At 41.5% G+C, this 26,590-nt stretch overlaps 2 protein-coding genes across 4 annotated transcripts in view; one reads left to right on the forward strand and one right to left on the reverse strand.

The window, feature by feature from the left end:
* The window catches only part of Tasor2 (transcription activation suppressor family member 2), a 48,013-nt gene extending 40,161 nt beyond the window's left edge, over positions 1 to 7,852 (forward strand). For 2 of the 3 annotated variants that reach the window (XM_036188711.1, XM_036188710.1), the window contains 6 exons: positions 1,023 to 1,148; positions 1,833 to 1,986; positions 3,050 to 3,155; positions 6,214 to 6,395; positions 6,830 to 6,944; positions 7,212 to 7,852. In XM_036188711.1, the coding sequence (XP_036044604.1) occupies positions 1,023 to 1,148; positions 1,833 to 1,986; positions 3,050 to 3,155; positions 6,214 to 6,395; positions 6,830 to 6,944; positions 7,212 to 7,215 (687 nt within the window). In that variant the 3' untranslated portion in view covers positions 7,216 to 7,852. Of the gene's footprint in view, positions 1 to 1,022; positions 1,149 to 1,832; positions 1,987 to 3,049; positions 3,156 to 6,213; positions 6,396 to 6,829; positions 6,949 to 7,211 lie in introns of those variants that run through there. The other variant, XM_036188712.1, reaches the window with a different exon arrangement.
* Positions 7,853 to 8,101: 249 nt separating this feature from the next.
* The window catches only part of Gdi2 (GDP dissociation inhibitor 2), a 40,454-nt gene continuing 21,965 nt past the window's right edge, over positions 8,102 to 26,590 (reverse strand). The window contains exons 6-11 of the mRNA XM_036188713.1: positions 26,357 to 26,488; positions 21,749 to 21,848; positions 19,086 to 19,257; positions 9,344 to 9,488; positions 9,117 to 9,171; positions 8,102 to 9,026 (exon numbers count right to left, since the gene is read on the reverse strand). Of these exons, the coding sequence (XP_036044606.1) occupies positions 8,880 to 9,026; positions 9,117 to 9,171; positions 9,344 to 9,488; positions 19,086 to 19,257; positions 21,749 to 21,848; positions 26,357 to 26,488 (751 nt within the window). The 3' untranslated portion in view covers positions 8,102 to 8,879. The remainder of the gene's footprint in view (positions 9,027 to 9,116; positions 9,172 to 9,343; positions 9,489 to 19,085; positions 19,258 to 21,748; positions 21,849 to 26,356; positions 26,489 to 26,590) is intronic.

A 26,590-nucleotide genomic window follows, 5' to 3' on the forward strand; every position in this document is an offset into this window, starting at 1 on the left:
AGTGAGGCTTCACAAGGAGCCACTCTTGACGTAACATGTAGTTTATGTTACCCTTTTATTCAGATATGGACATCCAAAGAACAATTAACTCTTCAAATTGATTCCCATTAGTGATAAAGAAATGCACTGGTATGTTGCTAAAGTTCTACCTGTATATTAAAGTAATGGCATTATGTAAACACCCAGCAACCCTATCCTGTCTCACTCCCTTGAAAGTGAAACTGCATTTATGTGAATTAGTTTGGAATCCCTTTTTTAAAATCAGCCTTTGATATTTTATAGACATAAACTGTTTTCTCTTTAAAATAAACTTCTTGGGCTGTTGAAATTGCTCAGTAAGAGAAAGCACTAAGCCTGACAACCTGAGTTTGATCACCAGGACCTACATGATAGGAAAGAACCAAATCCTGAAAGTTATGCCTTGACCTCCACATGTTGTCCATGGCATGGCATGTGTGTATGCAGCCACATACATACTAATGATTTTATAACTAAAAACTTATATTGTAGTAATATATGCCTGTGTTTATTTAGTAATAAGACCAGTAGCTATGTTGCCTTGTAAATAGGATTTGCTTTTTTGATATATTGTTCTTTTTGTTTGCTTCATATTGAGATGTGTTGCTGAGTAGCTGAGACTGACTAGAACATGATCCTTCCTCAGTCTCTGAAGTGGCTTGGTTTTTTTTTTTGTTAGTTTGTTTTTTGGGGGGTTTTTTTGTTTTGTTTTTTAAGAGCTGAGGATCAAACCCAGGGCCTTGTGCGGCAAGCGCTCTACCGCTGAGCTAAATCCCCAACCCTGCTTGTTTTTAATATAAACATAGTTGTACCGCCGGTTCGTGGCACACATCTTTAATCCCAGCAGTTGGGAGGCAGAGCCAGGCTGGTCTTTGAGTTCGAGGCCATCCTGGTCTACATAGTGCATGCCAGGACAGCCAGGGTTACAGAGACCTTGTCTCAGGGAAAAAAAAAAATCTGTACAGGTATCCTTTTTTAGTAATAGCTCTTTGTAAATCTTTCAGAGCATTCTAAAGAAAGGAGGCCATACAGAAATTGAACTTCTGGATTTTTGTCAAGCTTTTCACAGAGAGAGTGAGACACTATTAGTTATCATCAAAAATGAAGACATAATATCACGTTTGCATCAAGTAAGTTTGGAATCTCAGAGAAAAAATAAATATATTCTAGGCACTGAACTTGTGTAGTATTGTGATTCATTCTTCCTATTCTATCTAAGGAAATAGCTGACATATACTTCCATTGGACCTTTAATGGGAAGATACTGGGGGAGGGTACAGTGTGGCATACTCTAGAATCACCATGTGTCTGTAGGGCATGTTGATATGTTAACTGAGGGAGAACTATGAAAAGAAATGTCAGCCAATGCTAAATATTCTTACTTGAAAAATTGATGTCTGACTATTAAGAAAATCATGCCTTAAAAGGACTTACCTGCTGGTTGACAAGAAATAATTGCTTGTCCCATGGAGCAACTTGTGGACACAGGATAGATAATGACATGAGCTTACAGTGTTGGCACCACTAGGTGAGTTGGAAACAGAATGAGTTTGTATGACTTAACTATTTATAGGTCCCTTTTATTTCAGACGTGCATGTTCTTCTCTCATGAACTATTGTAGAGTCCACTTTTTAATTAATTTTGATGAGCTAATGGCTACTCATGATAAGGTGAGAACTGCTCTTTATGTGTGGCAAAGTTGTCAGTGATACTGGTTGAAGATATTTTCAGCTACTCATGGTCCTTGAAATCTATGAATGTTAAATGTGCCAACATGTACCTTTCTTCATGGAAGTTCTTTTATATCTAACAGATCCCTTCTCTGCTGAAGCTAAAGCATTTCCCCAGTGTCATCTTTGCTGGGGTGGACAGCCCTGAAGACATTGTGAATGACACCTACCAAGAGCTGTTTCGCTCAGGCGGCTTTGTGGTATCAGATGATGATATATTAGAAAATTTGACATTAGGTTGGTCTTTAACTTTGAAATCTAGTCAGGTTAATTTCTCTTTACCCGGTAACTAACACAAATACTGTTTCATGAAAAAGAAATTATCAACTCTAAAGAAATCACTTACTGCCGGGTGGTGGTGGTGCACGCCTGTAATCCCAGCACTCTGGAGGCAGAGGCAGGTGCATCTCTGTGAGTTCAAGGCCAGCCTGGTCTACAGAGATAGTCCAGGACAGGCTCCAAAGCTACAGAGAAACCCTATCTCAAAAAAAAAAGGAAAAAAAAAATCACTTACCACATACTGAGGGCTTACTTTGGGCCAATTGCTGCAAAATGCTTTTAATGTAGTCATTCTTTTTTTGGGGAGGGGAGGCCTTGCGCTTGCTAGGCAAGTGCCTTACCACTGAGCTAAATCCCCAACCCCGGGTTTTGGTTTTTAAGAATCAGTTCTCACCAGGCAGATCTCTGCGTTCAAGGCCAGCCTGGTCTACAGAGTGAGATCCAGGACAGGCACCAAAACTACACAGAGAAACCCCTCCCTGTCCCAAAAAAAAAAAAAAAAAAAAAAAAATCAGTTCTCTGTTTCTGATGACACAGGCCTAATATCTTAATATTAACAAAAATCTTTTAAAAATTGTTTCCAAAAGTCATCATGGTTAAAGCTTTGAACACTAATGTAGACTCTACTTGTGATAGGTTTTTTGTTTTTTTTTTTAGAGTATAATCCAAACTTGCATCAACTCTGATCATATCAGAACAATCTGAGTACCATTTCTGAATCAGTCTGCTTTCATCAACATAAATTCTTCATGGGAACTAGGTTAATAAAAGTATAACTTTTCTGCTGCACGGGCTCCTGCTTCTGTTCTGTCATGTGGGCTGTTTTAGAGTATTAGCTAGCTGCATGTGACCATTATAGTATGACCAGGTAGAACTGGTTAGAGGAGTCACAGGTGGTTATGCTTTTATGAGACTGGACATAGAAGAGGTGGTGACATGCGTCTGTTCATAAGTGACAACTGACCTTGCAGGAACACCAAAAACTAAGCTGCATCTTCTCTTTGCTGACCTTATTCTACAGTTCAACTGAAGGAAATTGTTAAAATCCTGGAAAAACTAAATGAAAATGGAAAATGGAAGTGGCTGCTTCACTACAGAGAAAATAAAAAGCTCAAGGAAGATGTCAGGTAAGTACATGTGGAGAAAGGTACAAATACTCCAGTTACAGTTTTCCATGTAAGTGTAAGTCAAGCACCACAGCCACGAAAATAGTGTCAGACTGGACATCACCTTCCTATGATTTAGGTCTGCTGGTTAGCTTTGGGATTTGGTTTTTTACAGTGGGGCATCAGTGAAAGGTGTATTTACAGCAACATTTTGAGCCAGTCTTAAAATTAAAAATACCCATAGTTAAGTCAGGCTCTGCTGCCATATGCAGAAATATGGTGCTAGTGCTTTTTTAGATACTGATTCATATTTTGAGTTGTTAGGGTATTGGATTTAAATAGGAGACAAGCGCCTTACATCTAAAGCAGTGATTTGTTTTAATTTCTTTAATTTTTTTGCAGCCCAATGTTTCCACTCCTTCCTTTTCTCTGCTCAATCCTCTCAACCTTCCTTCCCCACTCCTTTCTCTTCAGAAAAGTGCAGTCTTCCCATGTATATCAATCAGCCAGCCATGGCATATCAAGTTATAGCAGTGATATGTGTGTGGGGTATATGCATGCATTTGTGTAGGTTACACACTTGTGTGCATGGAGCCTGGCAGTCCATGTCAGGTGTCTTCTATCACTGCCCACCCACCCACCCACCCCCTTTTTTTTTTTTGAGACGGGGTTTCTCTGTAGCTTTGCACCTGTCCTGGAACTCACTCTGTAACCCAGGGAGGCCTAGAACTCATCAGTTGAACTAGGCTGGTTGGCTGGCCAGTGACCCTGCCCTCACCTACAGTGTTGGAGTTATAGGTGTGTGCTACCACAACTGGCTCTTTATATGGATTCGGGGCGGGGGGTGTCTATACTCAGGTCCTCATGCTTACCCAGCAGGTACTTTACTGACTGCACCACATCCCCAAAATCAAAGCAGTGATTTTTTTTTTTTTTTTTTTTTTTTTAAAGATGATTGGTTTTGATTATTTGGTTCAAGAGACCTGGAGCCTATGAGAGTTTCTGGCCATTCAAAGTGTGACTTCAAGTACTCTGGGAACAGTAGGAAAGGAACTTAAGTAGATTGAGAAAGGACAGAATGGATGACCTTGTTAAAAAGGTACCAAATACTAAAGGATGCTTTACATGGAACAGTCTCATTCAAACTTGACACCAAGGAGGAACACAATAATACCAAAAAAACAAACCTGACCATGAGCAAACTGCTAGTTAGTTTTAGTGCTAAACATCAATTCCAGACATTGAGCACTAAATTATTGAATACTTTATTATTATTAAAGATTGGTTGATTTGATTGATTATTTATACAACATATATGACTGCAGGCCAGAAGAGGGCACCAGATCTCATTACAGATGGTTGTGAGCCACAAATGCTGGGAATTGAACTCAGGACCTCTGGAAGAGCAGTCAGTGCTCTTGACCTCTGAGCCATCTCTCCAGCCCCCTTTTAAAATTGCTTTCTTCAGACACTAGGAGCAAGTATAGCAGGAATTGTGTGAGTACATGAGACCATTAAAGACAGTACAGGCTGGAGAGAGCAGTTAATAGCACTTGCTGCTCCATAAGAATTTGGATGTTAGCACCTGTATTAGGTGACTCAGCCATCTGTAACTCTAGCCCCAAGGGATCCAGTGCCCTGTTCTGTCCTCTGGGCACCTGCACATTCATTTGCACATACACTCACATTGACATGCAGATGCACACAGACATGTACATTTAAAGACAGAAAAAATTTCAGATCTTCCCATGGTGTAGAAGCCAGCCAAGAAAAGGTTCACTAACAAGGATAGTGAGTGAAGCTAAACAGGCTGAAGAGTTTGGCCAGAAAAAAAGCTGATGAGCTTTTTAAAAGATAGTGTATGGGTATTTTGCCTGCATGTATGTACCACATGTATATAGTGCCCCCAGAAGCCAGAAGACGGCATCAGATTCCATCAGTTGTAGCCACTATATGGGTGCTGGATCAAACCCGTGCTCTTCACAGCTAAGCCACCTCTCCATCCCCAGCTAACCAGCATTTTAGAGGAAAAGCTTAAATATTAATATCAATAATAGGCATGTATTAAAGCTATCAGACACACACTTAAAGAACTAAAGACAGATTTTCCTCTAGGAGATGAAAAAAGGAAAATTACGGAGGTGAGAATAAAAAAGGAATATTACAGAGGTGAGAAATGAAGACAATTTTGGCTGAGATTGGTAATCTGACCACAAGACAATATGAAACATATAATTAGACCTATTACTGCCAGGCATGATAGCACATGATGTGATCCCAGCACAAAGGACAGGAACAGAGGGCAATTTCTAGACTACAGTAATTATAAGCCAACCTGAACTATAGAGCAAGACCTTTCCCCATCCCCAAGAAAGATTTGTTGGTATACATATATATAATTAGTAAAAAAAAGTCCACTAAGATCAGTGAGAAAGCATAGTTGTAATTGTGTGGCTGCTGAGAACTTTGAAGAGCCTTTAGTTGCCAACATATTCATGGTTGAAGTGGCAATAACTACAAGGATTGTGTCTCTGTCTTAGAATGAGGTCCAAGGTTTTTCGAGACAGGGTTTCTCTGTAGCTTTGCACCTTTACTGGATCTCGCTCTGTAGACCAGACTGGCCTTGAACTCACAAAGATCTTCCCACCTCTGCCTCCTGAGTGCTGGGATTAAAGGTGTGTGCATCACCACCCAGCTACAGTCTGTATTTTCAAAGGAGTCATTGCTATAAAATTTAAGAGGCAACTGATTGGGACAATGCATACATGTTGGCCATTACGTCATGAAAACACATCAAGAAAAAAGGACAGGCTCTTTGACCAAGTGTTTTAATACAACTAGTTAAAATGAAAGCAAAGAGAAACTAGCTTGGTACTTGAGAGATCACCCAAGTTCAGTTCCCAGCACCCACATTGGGTGGCTCACAACTGCCTAGAACTGTAGATCCAGAGGATCAGACACCCTCTTCTGAACTCTAGGACACCAGCACTAACATGTGCACATTCTTTCAAACAGATAAATCTTTCTTTCTTTGAAATGAAAACAAGAAAAGCTACTAACATTTCTTTCTATTTTCCAGGGTAGATTCAATTGCACATAAAAAGAATTTAATTCTAAAATCATACCAGAGTGTAAATATTGTTGAATTGCTTCATTATCACAACTGTGACTCTCCATCACCAACAAAAGCTGAAATTTTGAAATGCTTGCTAAACCTGCAAATTCAACGTATCAGTGCCAGATTTGCTGTCTTCCTAACAGGTAAATTTAGTCTGAGTTCTGATCTTCATTACTCAGTTAATCCTAAAACAGGACAGCTCTAGAAATCCTTAAGTAGTTATGGAATGCCTTATGTATGTGGTATTTCCCATAAGGCAGTAGTGCAGCATGTTTTGACAAATACCCTTAAATCCAGAGGATTCTTGCCAAGGAGTGCTAAGTTTCTCTCATTAATAGACTTCTTAATTGTTATTACCTAATTATTATTATTAAGTATATTTTTCTACTTTTTCACATTTTCTGTGAGCCTTAGCTGGGCTGCCTGGTTTACTAAAACCAGTATAGTTATCCATTATATCCCTTCCCTCCCCCACGCTGCTGCCATTTGTCTTGAGGTTTTCTTCTTATTCTAAGGAATTCTGCTACTTCAAAAAAGTGGGTATGCCAGTTTTTGTCACAGTTTTTCTTCTTTACAGACAAGCCCAAAGTGTCTACAGAAGTCTTTCAAAATAATGGAATCCTTGTTGCAGATATAAACTACTTCACTGAAAATATACAAAAGATAGCAGCTCCATTTAAGAGTAGCTACTGGTAAGAACTTTTTGCAAAACTTGTAGTGTAAGCTGGAATTACTGGCAGCAAACAGTGCCACTGAGGGAAAGAAAGCTGTTCAAAACTGCACTTTAAATTCAAATGGGATGCACCAGTGAGTAGAATTTCCATCAGCTTCTATGATTACCACAAATGAGATTAACCAACCTGTTTCAACATGATAGATAGGCTTTTCCCCACTCGGTAGTTATCCCAGTTCTAAGTATTTCTTGGTCATTTAGCTGTACCAATTTTGTGTTCCTACAGGTGATTAAACTACATTTTGGAGTTGAGACTAGACATGGAAGATAACAACAATCAATAAATTAGTATTTTCCTGGGTCTGAAAAACTTCAAATACATACAAACAATCCTCATCTGAAAAATCCATGTTTCATTTTCCATGCTTTGCTAGAATGTCTCATTTCATCATGGACCATAGTTGCCATTAGCTTTGGGTTACAATGTTTGAATGTTGTAAATTATTTTCATTCTAAACATCATGCCTTCAAAACTATATTGAGCTTGACATAAAAATTGAGACCTTAACATGTTTTATGTAGCTAAAGTAAAATCTATTTTAACAAATAGCTGTTTTTGCGTGTGGTCAGAGGCTTATCAAGTGCATGTTTCAGATGTTTTACCACATTGTAAAAAAATATAGTCTGTAATGGTTGTTTGCTATTGCATAAAGAACACTACAAAGAGAAAAGCATTTTTTTCATAAATGACAAATTTATACACTTTTCCACTGTTTTTTTTTTTTTAATGCTGCACTACAAAAATCAATCTGAGGATGAAATTATTTATATTAGAACTTTCTTAAGTCTTTAAAATACACACAAGAGAAAAACCATTTGTATACTATCTATTTGGAACAAAGGCTTTTTATACCTAGTTTCAGGTTGGGTTGGTTTTATTTTGTTTTGTTTTGTTTTTTTAAATAAAGATAATTAAAATGCACTTGTTTGTGCTGTGATTCAATCTGCGTGCAAGACCACTGACCAGGATGCCTAAGAAGAATCCTACTACAATGAGCCTGGTAACTATATTAAGGATTGGATGAAAATGACTAGTTTCATTTTATTCTATCAGGTAATACCAATACCCTTAGCTCACCAGAAGGCAGTGTAAAAGCAGAACACAAGTAGACAATCTGGAGGACAATGGTTTCCAGAGTTTGGCTTTATTTTTTTTGCAGTACAGAAATCATTTGGAGCCATTTTGAAACAGACATCATTGAAATCAAGGCTCTGTCAAATCAATACTGCATTGCAGCTTGGTCCATTGAAGAAGCCATACCTGGGATAAAAGGTGCTTGCTTCTATGTTTTCCTACTTACCATAAGGTTCCTTTTCTCCTCCCTCAGCAATTGTAGTAGGTTAAAATACCACATACTGGCTTCCCTCCAAACAACTTCCTAAGTGTCAAGTTTGGTTAGAAGTTTATACCCACATGAACAAAATATGTGGGTCTACTGTTTGGGCCCTGCTTTAATACTTTAGACAGCAAAATCGAGAAAACTTTGAATGTTTTCCCAAACCAAAGAATATTCAATTTAGATTCCCAATCTCAGGATGGCACAAATTGTATAGATCCAGCTCTTGAGCAGAGGCACCCAATAGCAAAGGCTACACTGATTAAAAGATACAAGTACTGTATCAGGTTGTCTATCAATATTTGTTTAGAACAGCTCCTTCACTAAAAAAAAACCCAGTCTGGTTAAATTGAACAGAACCAACCAATTCTGACTAGCCATTCCATGAAAACAAGTTAATACATGATATTAGAAAAGTGAAGGGAAAGAGTATTGACTGGTATAGCACTCTTCAATTTCCATTTTGATCATAAAAGCAGGGCATACAATATTGATTTCATACAATACACATTATTTGCCAAATTTTGTTTGTCCTAATTACATTATATGTACTGCTGTTAGTCTTCTCCATAAATGTCATTCTTCTTGCGCTTCATTTCTTCAAAGTCAAACTCAGATCCTGTCATTCTCTTATAGATATCTTTAATGTCATCACATGTTGTCTCAAAGTGAGTGGTAGCATCATAGGCACGGGAAATAAAGATCTGGAATTAAGAATTATAGAGACTTCAAACTACTTAGAGGTGCTCCCCAATAAAGACTGGTAATGACTTTTTCCAGATCATCACACTTACCTGACTCTCCGTTCCCAAATCTTTCGGTACAAAGAGGTCACTGATGCTGACAAATCTAAATGGGAAGAAAGAAATCAGCATCACTGCTTTGCCTTAAAGCATAAGACTGACAGGACAAGGCATTCTAAGGATTCACAGCAACCAATGGCTGCCCTGTCTTCTCAGAATTACCTGACCATGCAGCACACACCAACAACTCAGTTGACATGAATGAGCACAATACTCACTTCTGTTCAATTGGTTCCAAGAGTTCCAAAGCTGGTCTGATTTCTTTCTCCGGTTCCTTGGTCTCCACAGTTGTACTTACAATGGCAATATATTTGCCCTGTGCTGCCACATTGTGTGCAAAGGAGATCATGCAAACATAGATATCTAAAAGCAAATAACAACATACACCTTGGCATTTGTAAACCTTGGGCACAAGTGCACTCAAGTATCATGGTTTCATTGTATTATAAATAAAAATTACTTGGGGCAGGCAATGTTGTTTAAACTTGTTATTTATGGAGGTAAACTAAGTCTTAGTAAGTTACAAATATTTACTAACGGAAATTTCTCTTTCCCATATTATGGTTCGTATATAAAATATCACCCAAAATAGATTCATACTCTAAAGGATTGGTCCTTTGCTGGTGGTGCTTTTGACAGATGAATGGATCAGGCAAGTGCCAATCTCATCAATCCATTGATGAGTTCAGAGCTGAATGGGCTGTTAGGAAATAGGATCTAACACAGTGGTTTTCAACCTTCCAAATGCTGTGACCCTTTAATACAGTTCCTCATATTGTGGTAACCCCCGACCATAAAATTATTTTATTACTATTATAAGGATTTTGTTGTTTGGTTGGTTGTTTTTTTGGGTTTTTTTTTTTTTTTTTTTTTTTTTTTGAGGATCGAACCCAGGGCTTTGCGCTTGCTAGGCAAGCACTCTACCACTGAGCTAAATCCCCAACCCTGTTTTTTGTTTGAGACAGGGTTTTTCTCTTTGTCCTAGAACTTTTGTAGACCAGGCTAGACTTGAATTTAATCCCTGCCTCTGCCTCCAAAGTGCTGGGATTAAAGGCATGTGCCACCACCACCCAGCCAAAAAATTACTCCTGCGAAACTAATTTTGCTAGTTATGAGTCTTAATTGAATATCTGATAAGCACAATATGTGATCCCTGTGAAAGGGCTGTTCGACCACCAAAGGGATCATAACTCATAGGTTGAGAACCACTTATGGGCATGTCTTTGAAAGGGTATGATCTTGTGTGGTTTTGTTTGTTTATTTTAAGATTTTTTTATTTATTATCTATACAGAAGAGGGCACCAGATCTCATTACAGATGGTTGGTTGTAAGACACCATGTGGTTGCTGGGAATTGAACTCAGGATCTCTGGAAGAGCAGTTGGTGCTCTTAACCTCCAAGCCATCTCTTCAGCCCACCCAAGACCCTTTCTTGCTTGCTGTCTGCTTTCCTAGTTTCCATGAAGTAAGCGTATTTTGCTGCCACATACATCATTAGACTCCGCCTTGTCCTCAACACAACTGAGTCAGCTGACTACACTGAAAACAGGAGCCAAAATCAATCTTTCCTCTGACAGGGTGGTTTTCCCATGGAAAAGCTCACTAAAATGTTAGAGATTGAGGATGTATGATAACTATAAACTGCTAAACCTAGAGATAAACTCAAACTTTAGATTTGGCTAAAGGTTTTGAATGGAGGCTTTATTACATACTGATTTCTTAATTTACTTATTGGAAAATTAACACATATTACCATAACCACTATTCTAAATATAATTTCAAACGTAGAAATAATTTTTGGAGTTTTCAAGTTTTTCACAGGTCTGAGAATCTGCATGAGAATCACTTTTTAAAAAAAAACAACAAAAACAAAAACGTGTTTCTAGGCCAGGCGGTGGTGGCACACGCATTTAATCCCAGCACTCAGGAGACAGAGGCAAGCGAATCTCTGTGAGTTCGAGGCCAGCCTGGTCTCCAAAGCGAGTTCCAGGAAAGGTGCAAAGCTACACAGAGAAACCAAAAAAAAAAAAAAAAAAAAGGGTTTCTTTCTGTTCTAGTGAAAATGCTCTGCGGTGTGGTTTCTTATGTGAAAGGGGAAAAAATATCCTAATACTGAAAACTCCTGAGTGAAATGAGATGTGAGCATTCTAAACAAAATGTAAAATACAGTTGAAAACTACTGGTTATATCAAAATGGGAATTGAAATTTTAGACCAAGTCCTGACTTGAATCACAGAAATGAACACTGTTTTCTACCACATTGCTAAAACAAATACAATCATTAAACCACAATGACACAGAATCAGCTCAAACACAGTGATGTCAGTTGAGCTAATAAATGAAAGCTGGAAGCCTGCAAGAGTTCATCCATGCAGTCTGTTCATTCTAGACATGAAACAAGGATTCAAGGCAATGGATCCCAGGCTGGCATCATTTCAGTGTACTGCTGCTAGAAGAACCACATCTGCCTTCCTAGGTCTGCTTCCCATATCAAACTAAAGTCTCTTTATTACAGTATGGAATAAAGCCATTCAACCCTTGTCAGGGACCAAGATGTCAGGAACCAAACATGAACCATGGAAAAGTACTAGCTAGGTCAGAGAACAAGTCATATGCCCACTGCCCTTTCCCAGAGCAGTAACCAGAGGCCCCCAAAGATAAGAACATTCCACAGTCAAGTGCCATGACAACCAATCGTAAAGAGCATTCCATGGTCAGGTAGCCTAGGAACAGAACAAATGGGCCCTGACCAGTGACCTTAGCCAACATCCTGCAGTTGCACAATCTGCACGTCTCCCGCATCCTGCACCCCTTCCACGTTTCTTCCCCCTTCCCTCCTCCCTGCCCCCTCCCCCTCCTGTGCTATATAAGCCTTGCTGAGGAAAATAAAATTTGCAGCTTGATCAGAATCCTGTCTTGATGTTGTCCTTCGTGTCCCTGTCCCTTTCATTCTCTCCCACAGGAGGGTCGCGCCTGTTGAAACCCCGCTGGCCGGGGAAACTGGCGCCCAATATTGGGGCTCGACCCTCGCCTCGTCAGGAGTTGAAAGTCCTGCTCCAGGAAAGCCCAGACGTCTGGTGGAGATTTGAAGCAATCGCCCGTCAAGAACGCCCAACTCGACGTTGTCCCAGTGATCCGGAGGAGAGCAGGAAGGATGAGTTGAGTCTAAACGAAAGATTTCGCCATGGGACAGGGAACTTCTTCTCATGACTTGATCATAAAGGGTATTAAAGAGGCCCTCCAGACACGAGGGTTAAGGGTTCGTAAAAAAGACCTCAACAAATTCTTTAGTCAGTTAGAGGACTGTTGTCCTTGGTTTCCCCAAGAAGGAACAATTGATGAAAAACACTGGAAAAAGGTGGGCGACTGCCTTAAGGACTACTACTGCGCCTTTGACCCAGACAAAGTCCTTATCATAACCTTTTCCTATTGGAACATTGTTAATGATATTCTCAGGATCCAAAGGACCTCCCCCTCCCCTGACATTGAGTCGGTTATTTCACAGGGAAAAAAAAGTCATGAAAGAACAGTCTCGCACACCCTCTTGTGCTGATTCACATCCTCCCCACCCCCCCCCCCCCCACCGACTGCCTTCGCAAGCTCCCTCTATACAGGAGATTAAAAAATATTGGAGTCCAATCACCCCCACCTTTAGTCTATCTACCCCTCCCTCCAGGGTCTTGACCCGGCCACCCTTAACCCTGGCGATGGGGCCAGTCTAAAAAAGGAGGCCGCCAACTTAGTCCCCTTAACCCGACCCTCATAAAAGCCACTCCCAACAAAAATAACATAATCTTACTCAGCATCCTCCTTATGATGTTATGATGCCCCCCTCACTGCCCCCTTCTGTGCCCCAGTCGTTGAGGCCCCTGCAGGTTCACCGCCGACGCTCCCAATGCCAACCCCCAATGATCTAGAAATCCCCCATAATCTTGTAGCAGAGTCACAGCGCCTACAGGGCACACTTCGGGCCTGCAGACAACACCTGGCCCTTCTAAAGGAACTACGCTCCCTCGAACAGGAGCACTCTGACTTCGCCCTGGGTGCCCCCAAAAACTCAAAAAACCTCAGCCACAGCCAGTCTTGGCTTTTCCCACTACCTGAAGCCAGGCGAGTAGATCAGATCCGCCAAATCTGCCTCAGACGGAGGAGTTGCCTCCCAGTGAAGAGGAGGAGGGAGAGACCCCCCACAAGGAAGAGCCCCTAATTACAGGCTCCAGGGCCGATCAGGCCCCCCCCACCCGGTCAGTCTTACCAAAAACTTAGCTTTTGCTTTGTTGAGCGCCTTAAATCAGCCTGCGCCCAGTATGGCCCCACCGCTCCCTTTACTCTTGCGTTGCTTGAAAACCAGAGTGAGGCTTGGCTTACGCCAAATGATTGGTATTTTTTGGCCCATGCCACTCTGTCTGGGGGAGATTTTGTCTTATGGAAAACTGACTTCTCAGAAAACTGCCGCGAGACAGCACAGCGCAATGCTGATAACCCTTCCTCAAAACATTAGACCATTAATAAACTTCTTAGCAAAACTCCTTATGACAAAAACGAGGTCCAGGCCACCTTTCCACCTGGCTTATTGGCCCAGATTCAGGTCGACAGCCTTCAAGCCTGGAAGTGGCTGCCCCAAAAAGACACTGCTACCACCTCATTGGCCAAGGTGTGTCAGGGACCAGATGAGCCCTATAAGTGATTTTATATCCCGTCTCAATGATGCTGCTGAGCGCCTCCTAGGCTTGGGAGAAAGTGAGAGAACATTTGTTAAAGACCTCACCTTTGAAAATGCAAAGCCTGTCAGGAGGTTCTCCGCCCCCACAGAGATAGGGCCCCCCTTTCTGAGTACGAGCCTTTGTACGGAAGTTGGTTCTGCCCATGCCATAGGTTTGGCTATCAGCGCAGCCCTAAAGTCGGTGGGCAGCCAAGAATTGAGATCCCAACAAAGTCTCCTTTGCTTCTGTAAACCACCAGGACACTTTACACGGGAATGCCCCAAGCGGATCCCTGCCCCCTCGGGGAGCATGGCCATGATGCCCCAGCCCGGGGTCACCACTCGGCCACTACCAACCACCCCATGTCCTAGATGTGGCCATGGCCTTCATTGGGCGAGAGAATGTAAATCTAAAACTGATGCTCATGGTCACCTGCTCCCTCCCCACCCGTAGACAAACTTTCTTCAGGGCCAGCCCTTGGCCCCTCCGCTCCGGGGAGTGCCCCATGGGGCCTCGCAGGCCACTCCCCAACTGTCTGCTCCCTCCAACGGGCAACCACAGGCAGCGCAGGACTGGATCTTTTTGCCACCACCAACACAATACTAGATCCATCCCAGGGCCCCCAAAAGTCATCCCTACCAGGATTTGGGGCCCCCTGCCCCCAGACACTCATGCCCTCATCCTTGGCGGTGCCTAATCCACCTTAAAAGGTATCCAGATCTACTCTAGAATTATTGATAATGACTATACAGGAGATATTAAGAGTTTGGCCTTGGCACTCCAGGGTCTTGTTGCCATCTCCTGAGGTACCACCTGGCCCAGCTGGTTACCCTCCCTGTGCTTTCCTGTGATAACCACATTCATTCTGCCCAGCCCGGAGGAGCTGCTCAGATTGGCTCACCAGAGGTTTATTGGGTTCAGCCTATTTCTCACTCTTGACCCACACTTACCCTTAAAGCTAGAAGGCAAAAAATTCCAGAGGATTTTGGATACTGGTGCTGATGTCACTGTAATCTCCCAAGACCATTGGGACCATCCTGGCCCCTTACCCCTCCCTCACCGACCTCAAGGGCATAGGTCAATCCAAAAACACCCTCCAATCCTCTAAAGTTCTGACCTGGACAGATGAGGAGGGTAACCAGGGTACTGTCACCTCCTTTGTGGTCCCTGGGCTCCCTGTCAACCTTTGGGGTTGAGATATTCTCTCACAAATGAAGGTCATCCTCTGTAGCCCAAATGAGGTGATTACCCAACAAATGTTACACATGAGCTTCATCCCAGGAAAGGGTCTTGGTAAACTTCAACAGGGCCGAACCCAACCCGTCACTCCCACTAATAAAACAGATAGGCTCGGTCTTAGCTTTGAGGGTTTTTAATTGAGGCCACTGCTCCCCCTGTACACTATTTAGATAAAAATCACTTGGCTTACCCAAGAACCTGTGTGGGTAGGCCAGTGGCCTCTGCCACTAGAAAAACTACAGGCGGCGGACATGTTGGTACAGTAAGAGCTCACTACTGGTCCTATTGAACCATCCAATTCCCCCTGGAATACACCCATCTATGTCATACAGAAAAAATCTGGGAAATGGAGACTCCTCCAAGACCTTCGAACTATTAATAAGGTTATGCAGCCCATGGGCGCACTCCAACCAGGCATGCCCTCACACACTGCCATCCCTGAGGCCTATCATAAAATGGTTATCGATTTAAAAGATTGCTTCTTTACCATTCCCCCTACATCCTGAGAGATCAAGCTTATTTTGCCTTTAGCCTCCCTTGGGCCCCATGCTCCGCTTTCATTGGTGCGTTCTACCCCAGGGAATGGCAAATAGCCCGACTCTCTGCCAAAAGTTTGTGTCTCAGGCGGCCAATCCCATACGTCAAAAATGGCCCTCTACTTATATCTTGCATTACATGGATGACCTTCTTTTGGCCGCCCCTAGCTCCTCCATCTTAGAATCAACTTTCTAAGATCTGTCACAGGCTCTTTGTGCTGCTGGCTTACAGCTCGCCCCTGATAAGATCCATCGCTCCCGTGCCCTTAGTTATCTGGGCCTTAAATTATATACCAATCGAGGCTTGGTCCCACCTAGGCCATTTCCTCCCAAGCCTCTTTTCAGGTTGATTATTCCGTCCCACTGGTTTTTGCTGTCTTATCCACTCCCCATGTGCCCACCAGGGTCCTTTGGCAGAGTTCCCCTTCTACATTAAGGGCCCAGGATAAACTTAAGTGTCTTTCTCTCTTATGGATTCATATGCCTGCCAGTCATACTAAGGTCATTCCCACTTCTTCCTTAATCACGCACGGTCGCCAGACCTCGCATCAGATTTTTGGTAAGGACCCCATTCCATCCTAACCCCCTACACTCATGAACAAACTCAATTTTTGTTTCAGACACTGGATTGTTGGGGTATTATCTTTTCGGGGTTCCTGGGCCTTCTTGACAATCACCTCCCTGATGACCCAGTCCTTCATTTTGCATCCATTCATCCTTTTATTTTCTCAAGTCATTTCCCCTAGCCCCATGCCTGAGGCCCCGACTGTTTTTTACTGATGGGTCAGCCAATGGCCCTGCGGCTTATGCCTTTCAAGGTCGCTGGTTTCCCTTCCCTTTGTCCTTTCGCTCAGCTCCGCTGGGTCAACTTTTTGCTGTTATACAGGTTTTTCAGGATTTCCATGATTCCCCACTTAACATTTACACTGATAGTGCGTATATCGCTCATTCGATACCCCTTCATGATACAGCCCCCTTCATTAAGCCCACCTCCAATCTGGGTGTGCAAATCAGAGAAAAAACTTGCCACCATCCGTTTTTATGTCTGCCCTGGTCATCATTGGCCTCGTAAGCGTCTCTACAAATGTGGGGGAACCGGAGTTCTCTTTTACAAGTCCTGGGGATGTGAAACTACAGGCACTACCTATTGGCACCCCTCTTCTTCTTGGGATTTTATTACTGTCACCAGTAATTATTCCATTGGACATATTAATCCTTATTATGACACCCCTGACTGTTCCTCCTGGTGTTACCCTCTAAAAGTTACCTTCACCGAGGCCGGGAAGGCTCATTCGGCCTGAGAGGCGGGCCTCATTTGGGGCCTTCGCCTATATCAGGAAGGAAGAGATACAGGTGTCAGTCACCTTTATCATCAAACTTTTAAAACAGCCTGTTAATTCCCCTAACCCTGTTGCCATCGGTTCCAACCCTCTTCTTGGCAACAATGATTTTCCTACAACCAATATATCTCAGACATCCAAAGGTTCTTCTCCCACGTTCCCATCTCCCCCACCAACTACCAAGGGTATGATTACCACCCTTATCACAAAAACTTACCAGGTACTTAATACCTCCAAACCTGATTTGGTTGACTCCTGCTGGCTTTGCTATCATCCTGCCCCATTTTATGAAGGAGTGGCTGTTGATTTAAATTTCTCCCTAACCACTGACCCACATGATTGTCGCTGGCAACAGCCACCCACATCTCGCCTTACACTCTCCCAAGTTATGGGCTCAGGCCGCTGCCTTGTCACCTGAGGCACTACCATTCCTGTTTATCAACCCCTTTGCAATGTCACAGACAACCTAAGTACCTCCTTTAAGTCTGGATATCTCCTCCCTGCCAATGATGCTTGGTGGGCCTGTACTGATGGCCTAACACCATGCATTTCTCTTCATTTAAATAATCCTTCTGCCCCCTTATTCTGCATATTGGTTCAGCTTACCCCTAGGCTAACCTATTATTCTCCAGATCAATTCTCAGGAAGATGGGAAGAGAAGACTCTGGCAGAGACGGCCGACCTCGCACCCCCCCCCCCATTGCTCGAAAAGGGGGCCCGAGACCGCAGTCACTTTAGCTGTCCTCCTTGGGGTGGGGGCGGCAGGGGCCGGTACGGGCATAACCTCCCTGTTTTTGTTTTTGTTTTTTAAAGCTGAGGATCGAACTCAGGGCCTTGCGTTTGCTAGGCAAGCACTCTACCACTGAGCTAAATCCCCAATCCCTCCCTGATTTTATCTAATCAACATTATTCAGAGCTTAGAATTTCCATAGACGAAGACATAGCGCAGCTGCGAGGCATCTCCACCCTTGAATCCTCCCTCAGCTCCCTTTCAGAGGTGGTCCTCCAAAACTGCCGAGGGCTAGACCTCCTCTTTTTACCACAAGGAGGCCTCTGTGCCGCTCTTAAGGAAGAGTGTTGCTTCTATACTGATCACACAGGAGTAGCAAGGGATAGGATGGCCAAGGTCCGTGAAGGCTTAGAGAAGCACAAAAGAGAAAGGGATCAAGAGCTAGCCTGGTTCCAAAATTGGTTCTCTGCATCTCCCTGGCTAACCACCCTCCTGCCATCCCTCCTGGGACCCTTGGTTAGCCTCATTCTTGTCTTGACATTCCACCCTTGGGCTTTGTCTCAACTCAATTTGTGTACAATCAGCTGGCTAAACTTCAAGCAAAACAAATTCAGGTTCATTACCATCGCCTCAACCTCCATGAACGTGGTCTCGATGAAACAGATACAGACTCCATATCAGCACAGACCCCTCTGCCCAGGGGAGGATGCACCTGTGCCTGGGAGCTAGAACCTACTGCATAGGAGATTGAGGGTGCAGCCGGGACTGCAGAAGGCAGGGAGACTAAAGTGCTCCACCAACCTGGGTGCCTTGGATGACATGTTCTATTGCACGGCGGTTATGCAGACCCTATACTCTTCCCTCCCGGATTAAAACCCGCCCCCTGTAAAAAACTGCATTGTTCCAGCTTCCTTCAGGACATGTGGGGACGCCTACATGGGGAGATGTCAGGGACCAAGATGTCAGGAACCAAACCTGAACCATGGAAAAGTACTAGCTAGGTCAGAGAACAACTCATACGCCCACTGCCCTTTCCCAGAGCAGTAACCAGAAGCCCCCAAAGATAAGAGAACATTCCACAGTCAGGTGCCATGACAACCGAACATAAAGAGCATTCCACTGTCAGGTAGCCTAGCAACAGAACAAATAGGCCCTGACCAGTGACCTTAGCCAACATTCTGCAGTTGCACGATCTGCACATCTCCCACCTCCTGCACCCCTTCCTGCCCCTTCCCCCTCCTGTGCTATATAAGCCTTGCTGAGGAAAATAAAATTTGCAGCTTGACCAGAATCCTGTCTTGCTGTTGTTCTTCATGTCCCCCATCCCTTTCATTCTCTTCCACAGGTGGGTCGCACCTGTTGAAATCCCCTTGGCCGGGGGAAAACCCTCATTGACTGGTCTCCAAAACATACCTGACTTGCGGTTGACTTGGTTCTGTGGAATGATGATCTGGCAGGAATTGGCATCATTGGTGTTCTTGATAGGGTGGCTAAGGATACAGATCACTCTGATTACCTGGCCCACTTTTTCAACCCGATCTTTTACATAGCTGGGGTCGCAGATGAGCTGCTTACAGCGAGCAATCTGTAACAAAACATTAAAAGAGACATTATAAAGATGACATGGAAACATGGCAATATGTCACACATTCATGTATTAGAAATTTAAGCTCTCCAAATCAACCCTAAAATGGATATTGAATCTTAAACACTGAATTTATTAATAACTAAAACAATTGAGAAAAGAACACAGATGGAGGACTCCACTAAAAAACTATAGAAGGGCCGGGCGGTGGTGGTGCAAGCCTGTAATCCCAGCACTCGGGAGGCAGAGGCAGGTGGAGCTCTGTGAGTTCGAGGCCTGCCTGGTCTACAAAGTGAGTTCCAGGACAGCCTCCAAAGCTACAGAGAAACCCTGTCTTGAAAAACAAACAAACAAAAACTACAGCAGTCAATACAGTGTGGTACCCAGTATTAGCACAAAGATAAGGAACAGAAGAAAAGCCAGAAATGAACCTTCATACTTTCAAGTGATTTTTGATAAAACCAATTATAGGATAAGGGAAAATCTTAAAAACTTGTAGAACACAGTTGTAATCTCAGCACTTAGATGAGGAGGTAGGTTCAAGTTTGATGCCAACCTGTTCTCTATAGTTTAGACCAATGAGGGCTACCTGCATGAGACTCTCAAAAGAACACAGAACAAAACCATTAGGGCTGGTAAAACTGCATCTGCTATTTAAAAAAAAAAAAAAAAAAAAAAAAGTTAAAATTTACCTAAAACCATACATAAGGGATTAAGACCTGAAATTATAAAAATTCTTAGGGGGAAAAAAAAGGAAAAAGTTTCATTTATTGTAATAACTTTTTAACACACCAAAGACTCACAAAAGGGACTTCATGAAAAGTTAAAATTTGTGTGTATCACATATTAAACTTTTTTGGGGAGAGGGGAGATTTTGAGATAGGGTTTTTCTGTGTAGTTTTGGTGCCTGTCATGGATCTCACTTTGTAGACCAGCCTGGCCTTGAACTCTCAGAGATTTGCCTGGCTCTGCCTCCCAAATGCTGGATGAAAGGCATGTGCCACCGCTGGCCGGGTAGATACAAAACTCTTAATGCAGTTAAATGCAAAAGGAAACATCATAATGAGAAGAAATATTTGCAAGTAATATATCTGATAAGGAATTAATATCCACAGTATATCAAGAACTGCTAGAATTCAGCAATTTAAAAAAAGACTGTTAATTGCCGGCAGTAGCGGGCAATGCACTCAAGAGGCAGAGAAGCAGGTGGATCTTTGAAATCAAGGTCAGCTTGGTCAACAGAACAAGTTCAGGACAGCCAGGGCTATGCAGAGAAAGTCTGCCTCTAAATAAATAAATAAGCGTAAGTGGGGGAGGGTGCCGCACACCTGTCTGTAAAGATTTCCATAGACATTTCTCCAAAGCTCTACAAATGGCCAAGTACCATATCACCAAGCACCAGTGATGGGAAATCAAAACCACAAGACTCCTATTAGGATGGTCACTTCCCAAACAGAAAGTGACAACAGGGTATTGGCACCCCTCGTGAGAATGGAACATAAAATGGCTGATGTCACAATATGACACTTTCTCAAAAAAAAAAAAAAATAACAGAATTACTGTTTAAATCAATGAATGCCAGAATTACTATTTAATCCAGCAGTTCAACCTCTTGGTATATAACCAAAAAACTGAAAACAGGGTCTTAAAGATAGTTATTTTGCACAGCAATGCTCATAGGAGAATCACTCAAAACAGCTATTTGGGAAAAAGTAATTTATAATTTACCATTCAGTGTTTACAGTGTTTTGTTTTTTAAACAGTGTATTGGTAATGAGGCTTCAAAGACTAAGGTCCTAGATTCCATCCCAAGCACCACCAAAACAAAAACAAAAACAAAACAAACACACACACACACACACACACACACACACAAAAACACCCAAACCTCTAAACCACCAACAACTATATTTATAGTTTTCTCTAAATCTATTATCTCTATAACTTAGTTCATAATTACTGAACTGCAGGTAACAATTTAAACTAGCTTTACCAATAATCAATGTTAGGAAGTTGCAAGAAGTTCAGAAGTAATTCAAATCCTGGCTCTACTTGACCTCAAGAGATTATTGTTAGACTGTCATACATGTCCTAGTAGAACGTAAATAATCAGTACATGATATAATACTGAAAAGATGTTGTCATCTTAAGGCTTAGTTGCATGACAAATGTATTACAGCCACTTCTGTTTCATACCAACACCCTGAAGCTGTTCCGAGAAAAAGCTGTGTGAAAAATTAAACAAAAAACTGTAAACAATGAGTGAGTGAGTGAGTGAGTGAGTGAGAGTGATAGAGAGAGAGAGAGAGATGTCCTGGGATGTAATATCAATGTCCACACCACATTAAATATATAGCAGAAAGCACAATTTTTTTCCAGAGCTGAGGACTGAACCCAGGGCCTTGCACTTGCTAGGCAAGCGCTCTACCACTGAGCTAAATCCCCAACCCCTGCAGACAGCACATTTTAATTAACAAGAGTAGTTACTTACCTCTCCTTCAGATTTTACACCAACCACTTTTCCATTTTGCACAATGATTTCTTCAATTGGTTTATTCAACATGTACGTACCTCCATATATAGCACTTAACCTAAAAAAATCATAATTCACAATTATTTGAATTGCTAAAATCTCCCTTCTTGATTCTTGAATTACAGTACCAACTAATTAAAGGTAATGGGCCATAAACACACAAAAAGACATGAAAGTGTGAGGAGAACTGTTGGGAAGAAAGGGTTTGAGAGGAGCAGAAAAGAACATAATAAGGTCTTGAATAAAGAAAAAAGTGTGGCTGAGTGTAGACAAAAATGAAATTATGTCAACTATTAAAAAAATACATGGATCTGAAAATCATGCTGAGCAAAATAGAGACTTAAACAAATCACATTTTTTTTCTCAAATGACTTAGGCTGAGTAACTATCTCTATTTACAATATATAAAGTAATATGTTAACAAATATACATATACACATACATGTATGACATAAAGTAAAAGGGGGTGCTACGTGATGAAGAGGACAGAGCAAGTAAAGAACAAGGGAAATTAAGGGGAGACAAAAGAGTAAACTACTTCATTTGTCTTTCATATGGAAAATAAAGATACAACTAAACACACACACACACACACACACACACACACACACATATATATAATGGTAGAAAGTCTTGCTTAACATACAGTAAAGCACTGAGATCAATCCCCAGCACTACACATAAAGATGGGATTTATGACAAATATACATCACACAAAACAAGAGAAAAAAATGAGAAAGAGGAAAAAAATGAGAATGAAAAAAAAAAAAATACAAAAGAAAAACAGAAGACCAGAGCCTCACTGACTCAGGGAACGGTATAATGCCAAGGGCCAAACACACAAGAGATTGGTGCATCAAAAGAAAAGGAAAATGAGCCGGACGGTGGTGGGGAGGCCAGAGGCAGGTGGATCTCTGTGAGTTCGAGGCCAGCCTGGTCTACAAAGTGAGTTCCAGGACAGCCTCCAAAGCTAAGGAGAAACCCTGTCTTGAAAAAAAAAAACAAAAAGAAAAGGAAAATGGGACCACATAGCTGAATAAATAATGACCTGAAATTCTGAGTTTGGTTCTTTTAAAGTAATACTCAAACAGCAAGACTGTCAAAACCTGACAAAAAGCCTGAAAGCTGTTCAGTGGACAGAAGAGAACAACTCAGAATACCTGAAGAGACAACTCTTGGGACAAAGGACAGTCACTTTCTCATTCAAGCCCAAGCCAGCCGTGGAGAAAGCAATTTCCGATGTGCTAATGAAAACAGGCTACAACCAACACAGTCCTTCAAAAGTAAGGTAAAAATTTTCAAATAAACAAAAGCCAGGCTGAGGATATAGCAGTTACACAGGGATTACCTATGTGCCACACACCCAGCTCCAAAACTCAGTTTTATGTAATTCAGTGTATTAACAGCATACAAAGAAAACATGTACCATTAACTCAATATCAACCCATTTACAATTAAAAGCTGTCCAAACTATGGAAAAATCTCACAAAACAGTCAAAAAAAACCCACCACTATTTAATAGAAAATATTTAATATTTTTTCTAAGACTGGAGACGAGAATGGTTGTTCTTGCCAGTTCAACATTTTTCTAGCCAGTACAATAAAAGCAAGAGTGGAAAAGAGACACAATGCATACAGATTTTAAGGGGAAAATCTATTCTCTCTACAACTGTGTACATGGAAAATTCTGATGTCTATCAGAATAACTGAACTAGTAAAACTAACAGCAAGGTTAATACACAAAAATTAATTGTGCATTTTATATATATTAGCAGCAAACAACTTCAAAATAAAGAACTAACAGCAGTATGAAGAAAAAAAAAATACTTTGTTTTTTTTGGGACAGGGTTTCTCTATGCAGGTTGGAGCCTGTCCTGGACTCCCTCTATAGACCAGGCTGGCCTCAAACTCAGAGATATCTCCCTGCATCTGCCTCCCCAGTGCTGGGATTAATGGTGTGTGCCACCAACAATAAAATACTTTAAATAAATTTGAACAAAGTTACATATAAAAGCATAGTGGAGACAAATTCTAAACACAGGTGTGGGTAGAAGACTCAGCATTAGTACAATGGATATTTGTCACAAATGATGTACAGACAATTCAGTTCCAATAAAAACCTTGCAAGCTTTTCTAGAAATGGACAGCCTGGTTCTAAGAGACATGAAGAACCTACAATGGCCACCATAAATTTCGAAGACATATAGTGGAAGTGTTACATCACTTGACTTCTAGGATTTAACTACAAGATTATAATAACTCATTTCACTACAAGACCACTGGGAAATGAGACACACCCAGTCAATGCAGCTGGAACAACTAAATACCAGGGATTAGGCTCAAACTGTACCTCACTTAGGCATCAACATTCTTTCAAGGTGAATTATAGCTGTTACATAATAAAGCAAAACCGGGCAGAGCCAGGCGGATCTCTATGAGTTCAAGGCAAGCCTGCTCTACAGAGCAAGATCCAGGAAAGGTGCCAAAGCTACACAGAGAAACCCTGTCTCGAAAAACCAAAAAAAAAAAAAAAAAAAAAAAGGCAAAACCACAAGCTTCTCTGGCCTTTAGGCTAAAGAATGATTTCATAGTACTCAAAATGCATTCAATAGATGTAAAAATAAGTTTGACATATTGGACTTTATCAAAGTGCAAAACTTGTTATAAAAGATAAGCCACCATCAGAAGTGGTGGTGCACACCTTTAATTCCAGGACTTGGGAGGCAGAGGCAGGTGGATCTCTGAATTTGAGGCCAGGCTGGTCTACAGAGCAAGTCCCAGGACAGCCAAGGCTATACTGTCTTAGAAAAATAAATAAATAAAAACAACAAAAAAGGACAAGCCACCAACTGGAAGGTAATATTTGTAGTACATTAGATCTGACAAAAGATTGGCACCAGAATACATCAAGATGACCCACCAATCAAAAACAAAAACAACCCAGACCTTTAAAACTGTGCAAAAGACTTGGGCAATCACAGCACAAAATTACAAATAGCTCAGGAAAAGGTAGTAAACATTAGTTTTCTAGATAGGCAACTTCAAGCCATAATGAAAGTGAGATGGTTCAGCTTTCTCAGCAGGGAAAACTGTTTTCAGGCAAGCTTGATGGCCTGAGTTTGATCCCTTGAGCCCACATAGAAAGAAGAGAACAGACCCTAACAAGCTGTCCTCTGCTCCACATGATACCCACATATTGTTGTTGGGTTTGGTTTGGTTTGTTCTTTTTTTTCAAAACAGGGTTTCTTTTTATAGGTCTGGCTGTTCTGGACCTCGCTCTGTAGACCAAGCTGGCCTCAAATTCACAGAAATTCACCTGCCTCTGCCTCCCCAGTGTTGGGATTAAAGGCGTCCACCACCACTGTCAAGCTTAAAATGATTTAAAAGATAAAATTATAATGATGTGGCATATCCCACACACTTGGGTGTTAAAACATAGGCTCAATTTCCACTGCTAAGGAAAAAAGTCTATTAAAAATAAAGATAAAACACACCTTTAATCCCAAAATGTGATAGATGGAGGTAAGCATATCCCTAACAGCTCAAATCCAGCCTGGTCCACGTAACAATTTCCGGGATAGCAAGGGCTACACAGGGAGACTTTGTCTCAAAACACCAACAAAAAAAAAAAAAAAAAAAAAAAAACAATAAACAGGGCCAGAGAGTTGGCTCAGCAGGTAAAGATACTTACTAATCTGGCATGAGTTCAATCCTCGGGACCCACTAAGTAGGAAAGAGCAGATGTCCATCCACATACATACCCAATTAAGAAATGTAATAAAGTGTCAATAAACAGCACCAAAAATATATATCCACGAGTATGGATACATAAAACTCTCACTGTTGAGTATATAAAAATTGCACAAGTGCTCAGAAAACAAGCAGTTTATTACTTTTAAAAACATACTTTTGACATCAGTCAGCAATACCAGATGTACAAAACTTAAATAGTAGTTTCATCCCCAAACTAGAAATCTAGACATCCCACCAAGAAGTGAGGTATAAACATTATTCACGTAACACTGACTCGAAGCCCATGTACTAACCTAAAGGAATCTCATAAACACACAAAACAGAAGTCGGAGGGAGATGAGCATAGACTGTATTTTTCTATGGGGAGGAATTACTTGTGGGGGAAGGGAACATTTTTATATGAGTTGGAATTGTGACAACACAGGTCTATAAAGTCTACACACTTTTCAAACTGAATTTCATTTTATTGAAGCTCTATGTTTCTTTCATTGTGCATGAATTTTAATAAAAACAAAAATAATCTCAGCTGGGCCATGTTAGCACTCGCCTTTAATCCTGGCACTCGGGAGGCAGAGGCCGGAGGGTTTCTGAGTTTGAAGCCAGCCTGGTTTACAGTGCAAGTTCCAGGATGGCCAAGGATACACAGAGAAACTCTGTCTAGAAAAACCAAAATAATAATACTAATGATAATAAAAATATTAAAAACATAAAACAAATAGCATCTCATTATTCAGAGCCATTTTTCACTTTCAGTAGTAAGGATAAAGTCTAGGATCAGCAGGGCTATAGCTAGTGGGTTAAACAGGTGCTCACCTGGCAAATCCTTGTGGCAATTCTCCAAGGCCATAGAGCGGATAAAGGTATGGGCTTTTACCATATCTTGCCAAGGACTCGCTGTAAAGTTTAATTCTATTAATGGTATCATAACACGGCTGATCTAAGTAGCTGGGGAAAAAAATACAAGAATATTAGAAAAAGACTACTTCTTGTTTATTTTAAACTCTTTTTCTGAAGTAACTTCAAATTACCACCCTTTCATTTCTCTTA

Source organism: Onychomys torridus, chromosome 5, assembly GCF_903995425.1.
Source record: "Onychomys torridus chromosome 5, mOncTor1.1, whole genome shotgun sequence".
In the NCBI taxonomy this organism is placed as follows: Eukaryota; Metazoa; Chordata; class Mammalia; order Rodentia; family Cricetidae; genus Onychomys; species Onychomys torridus.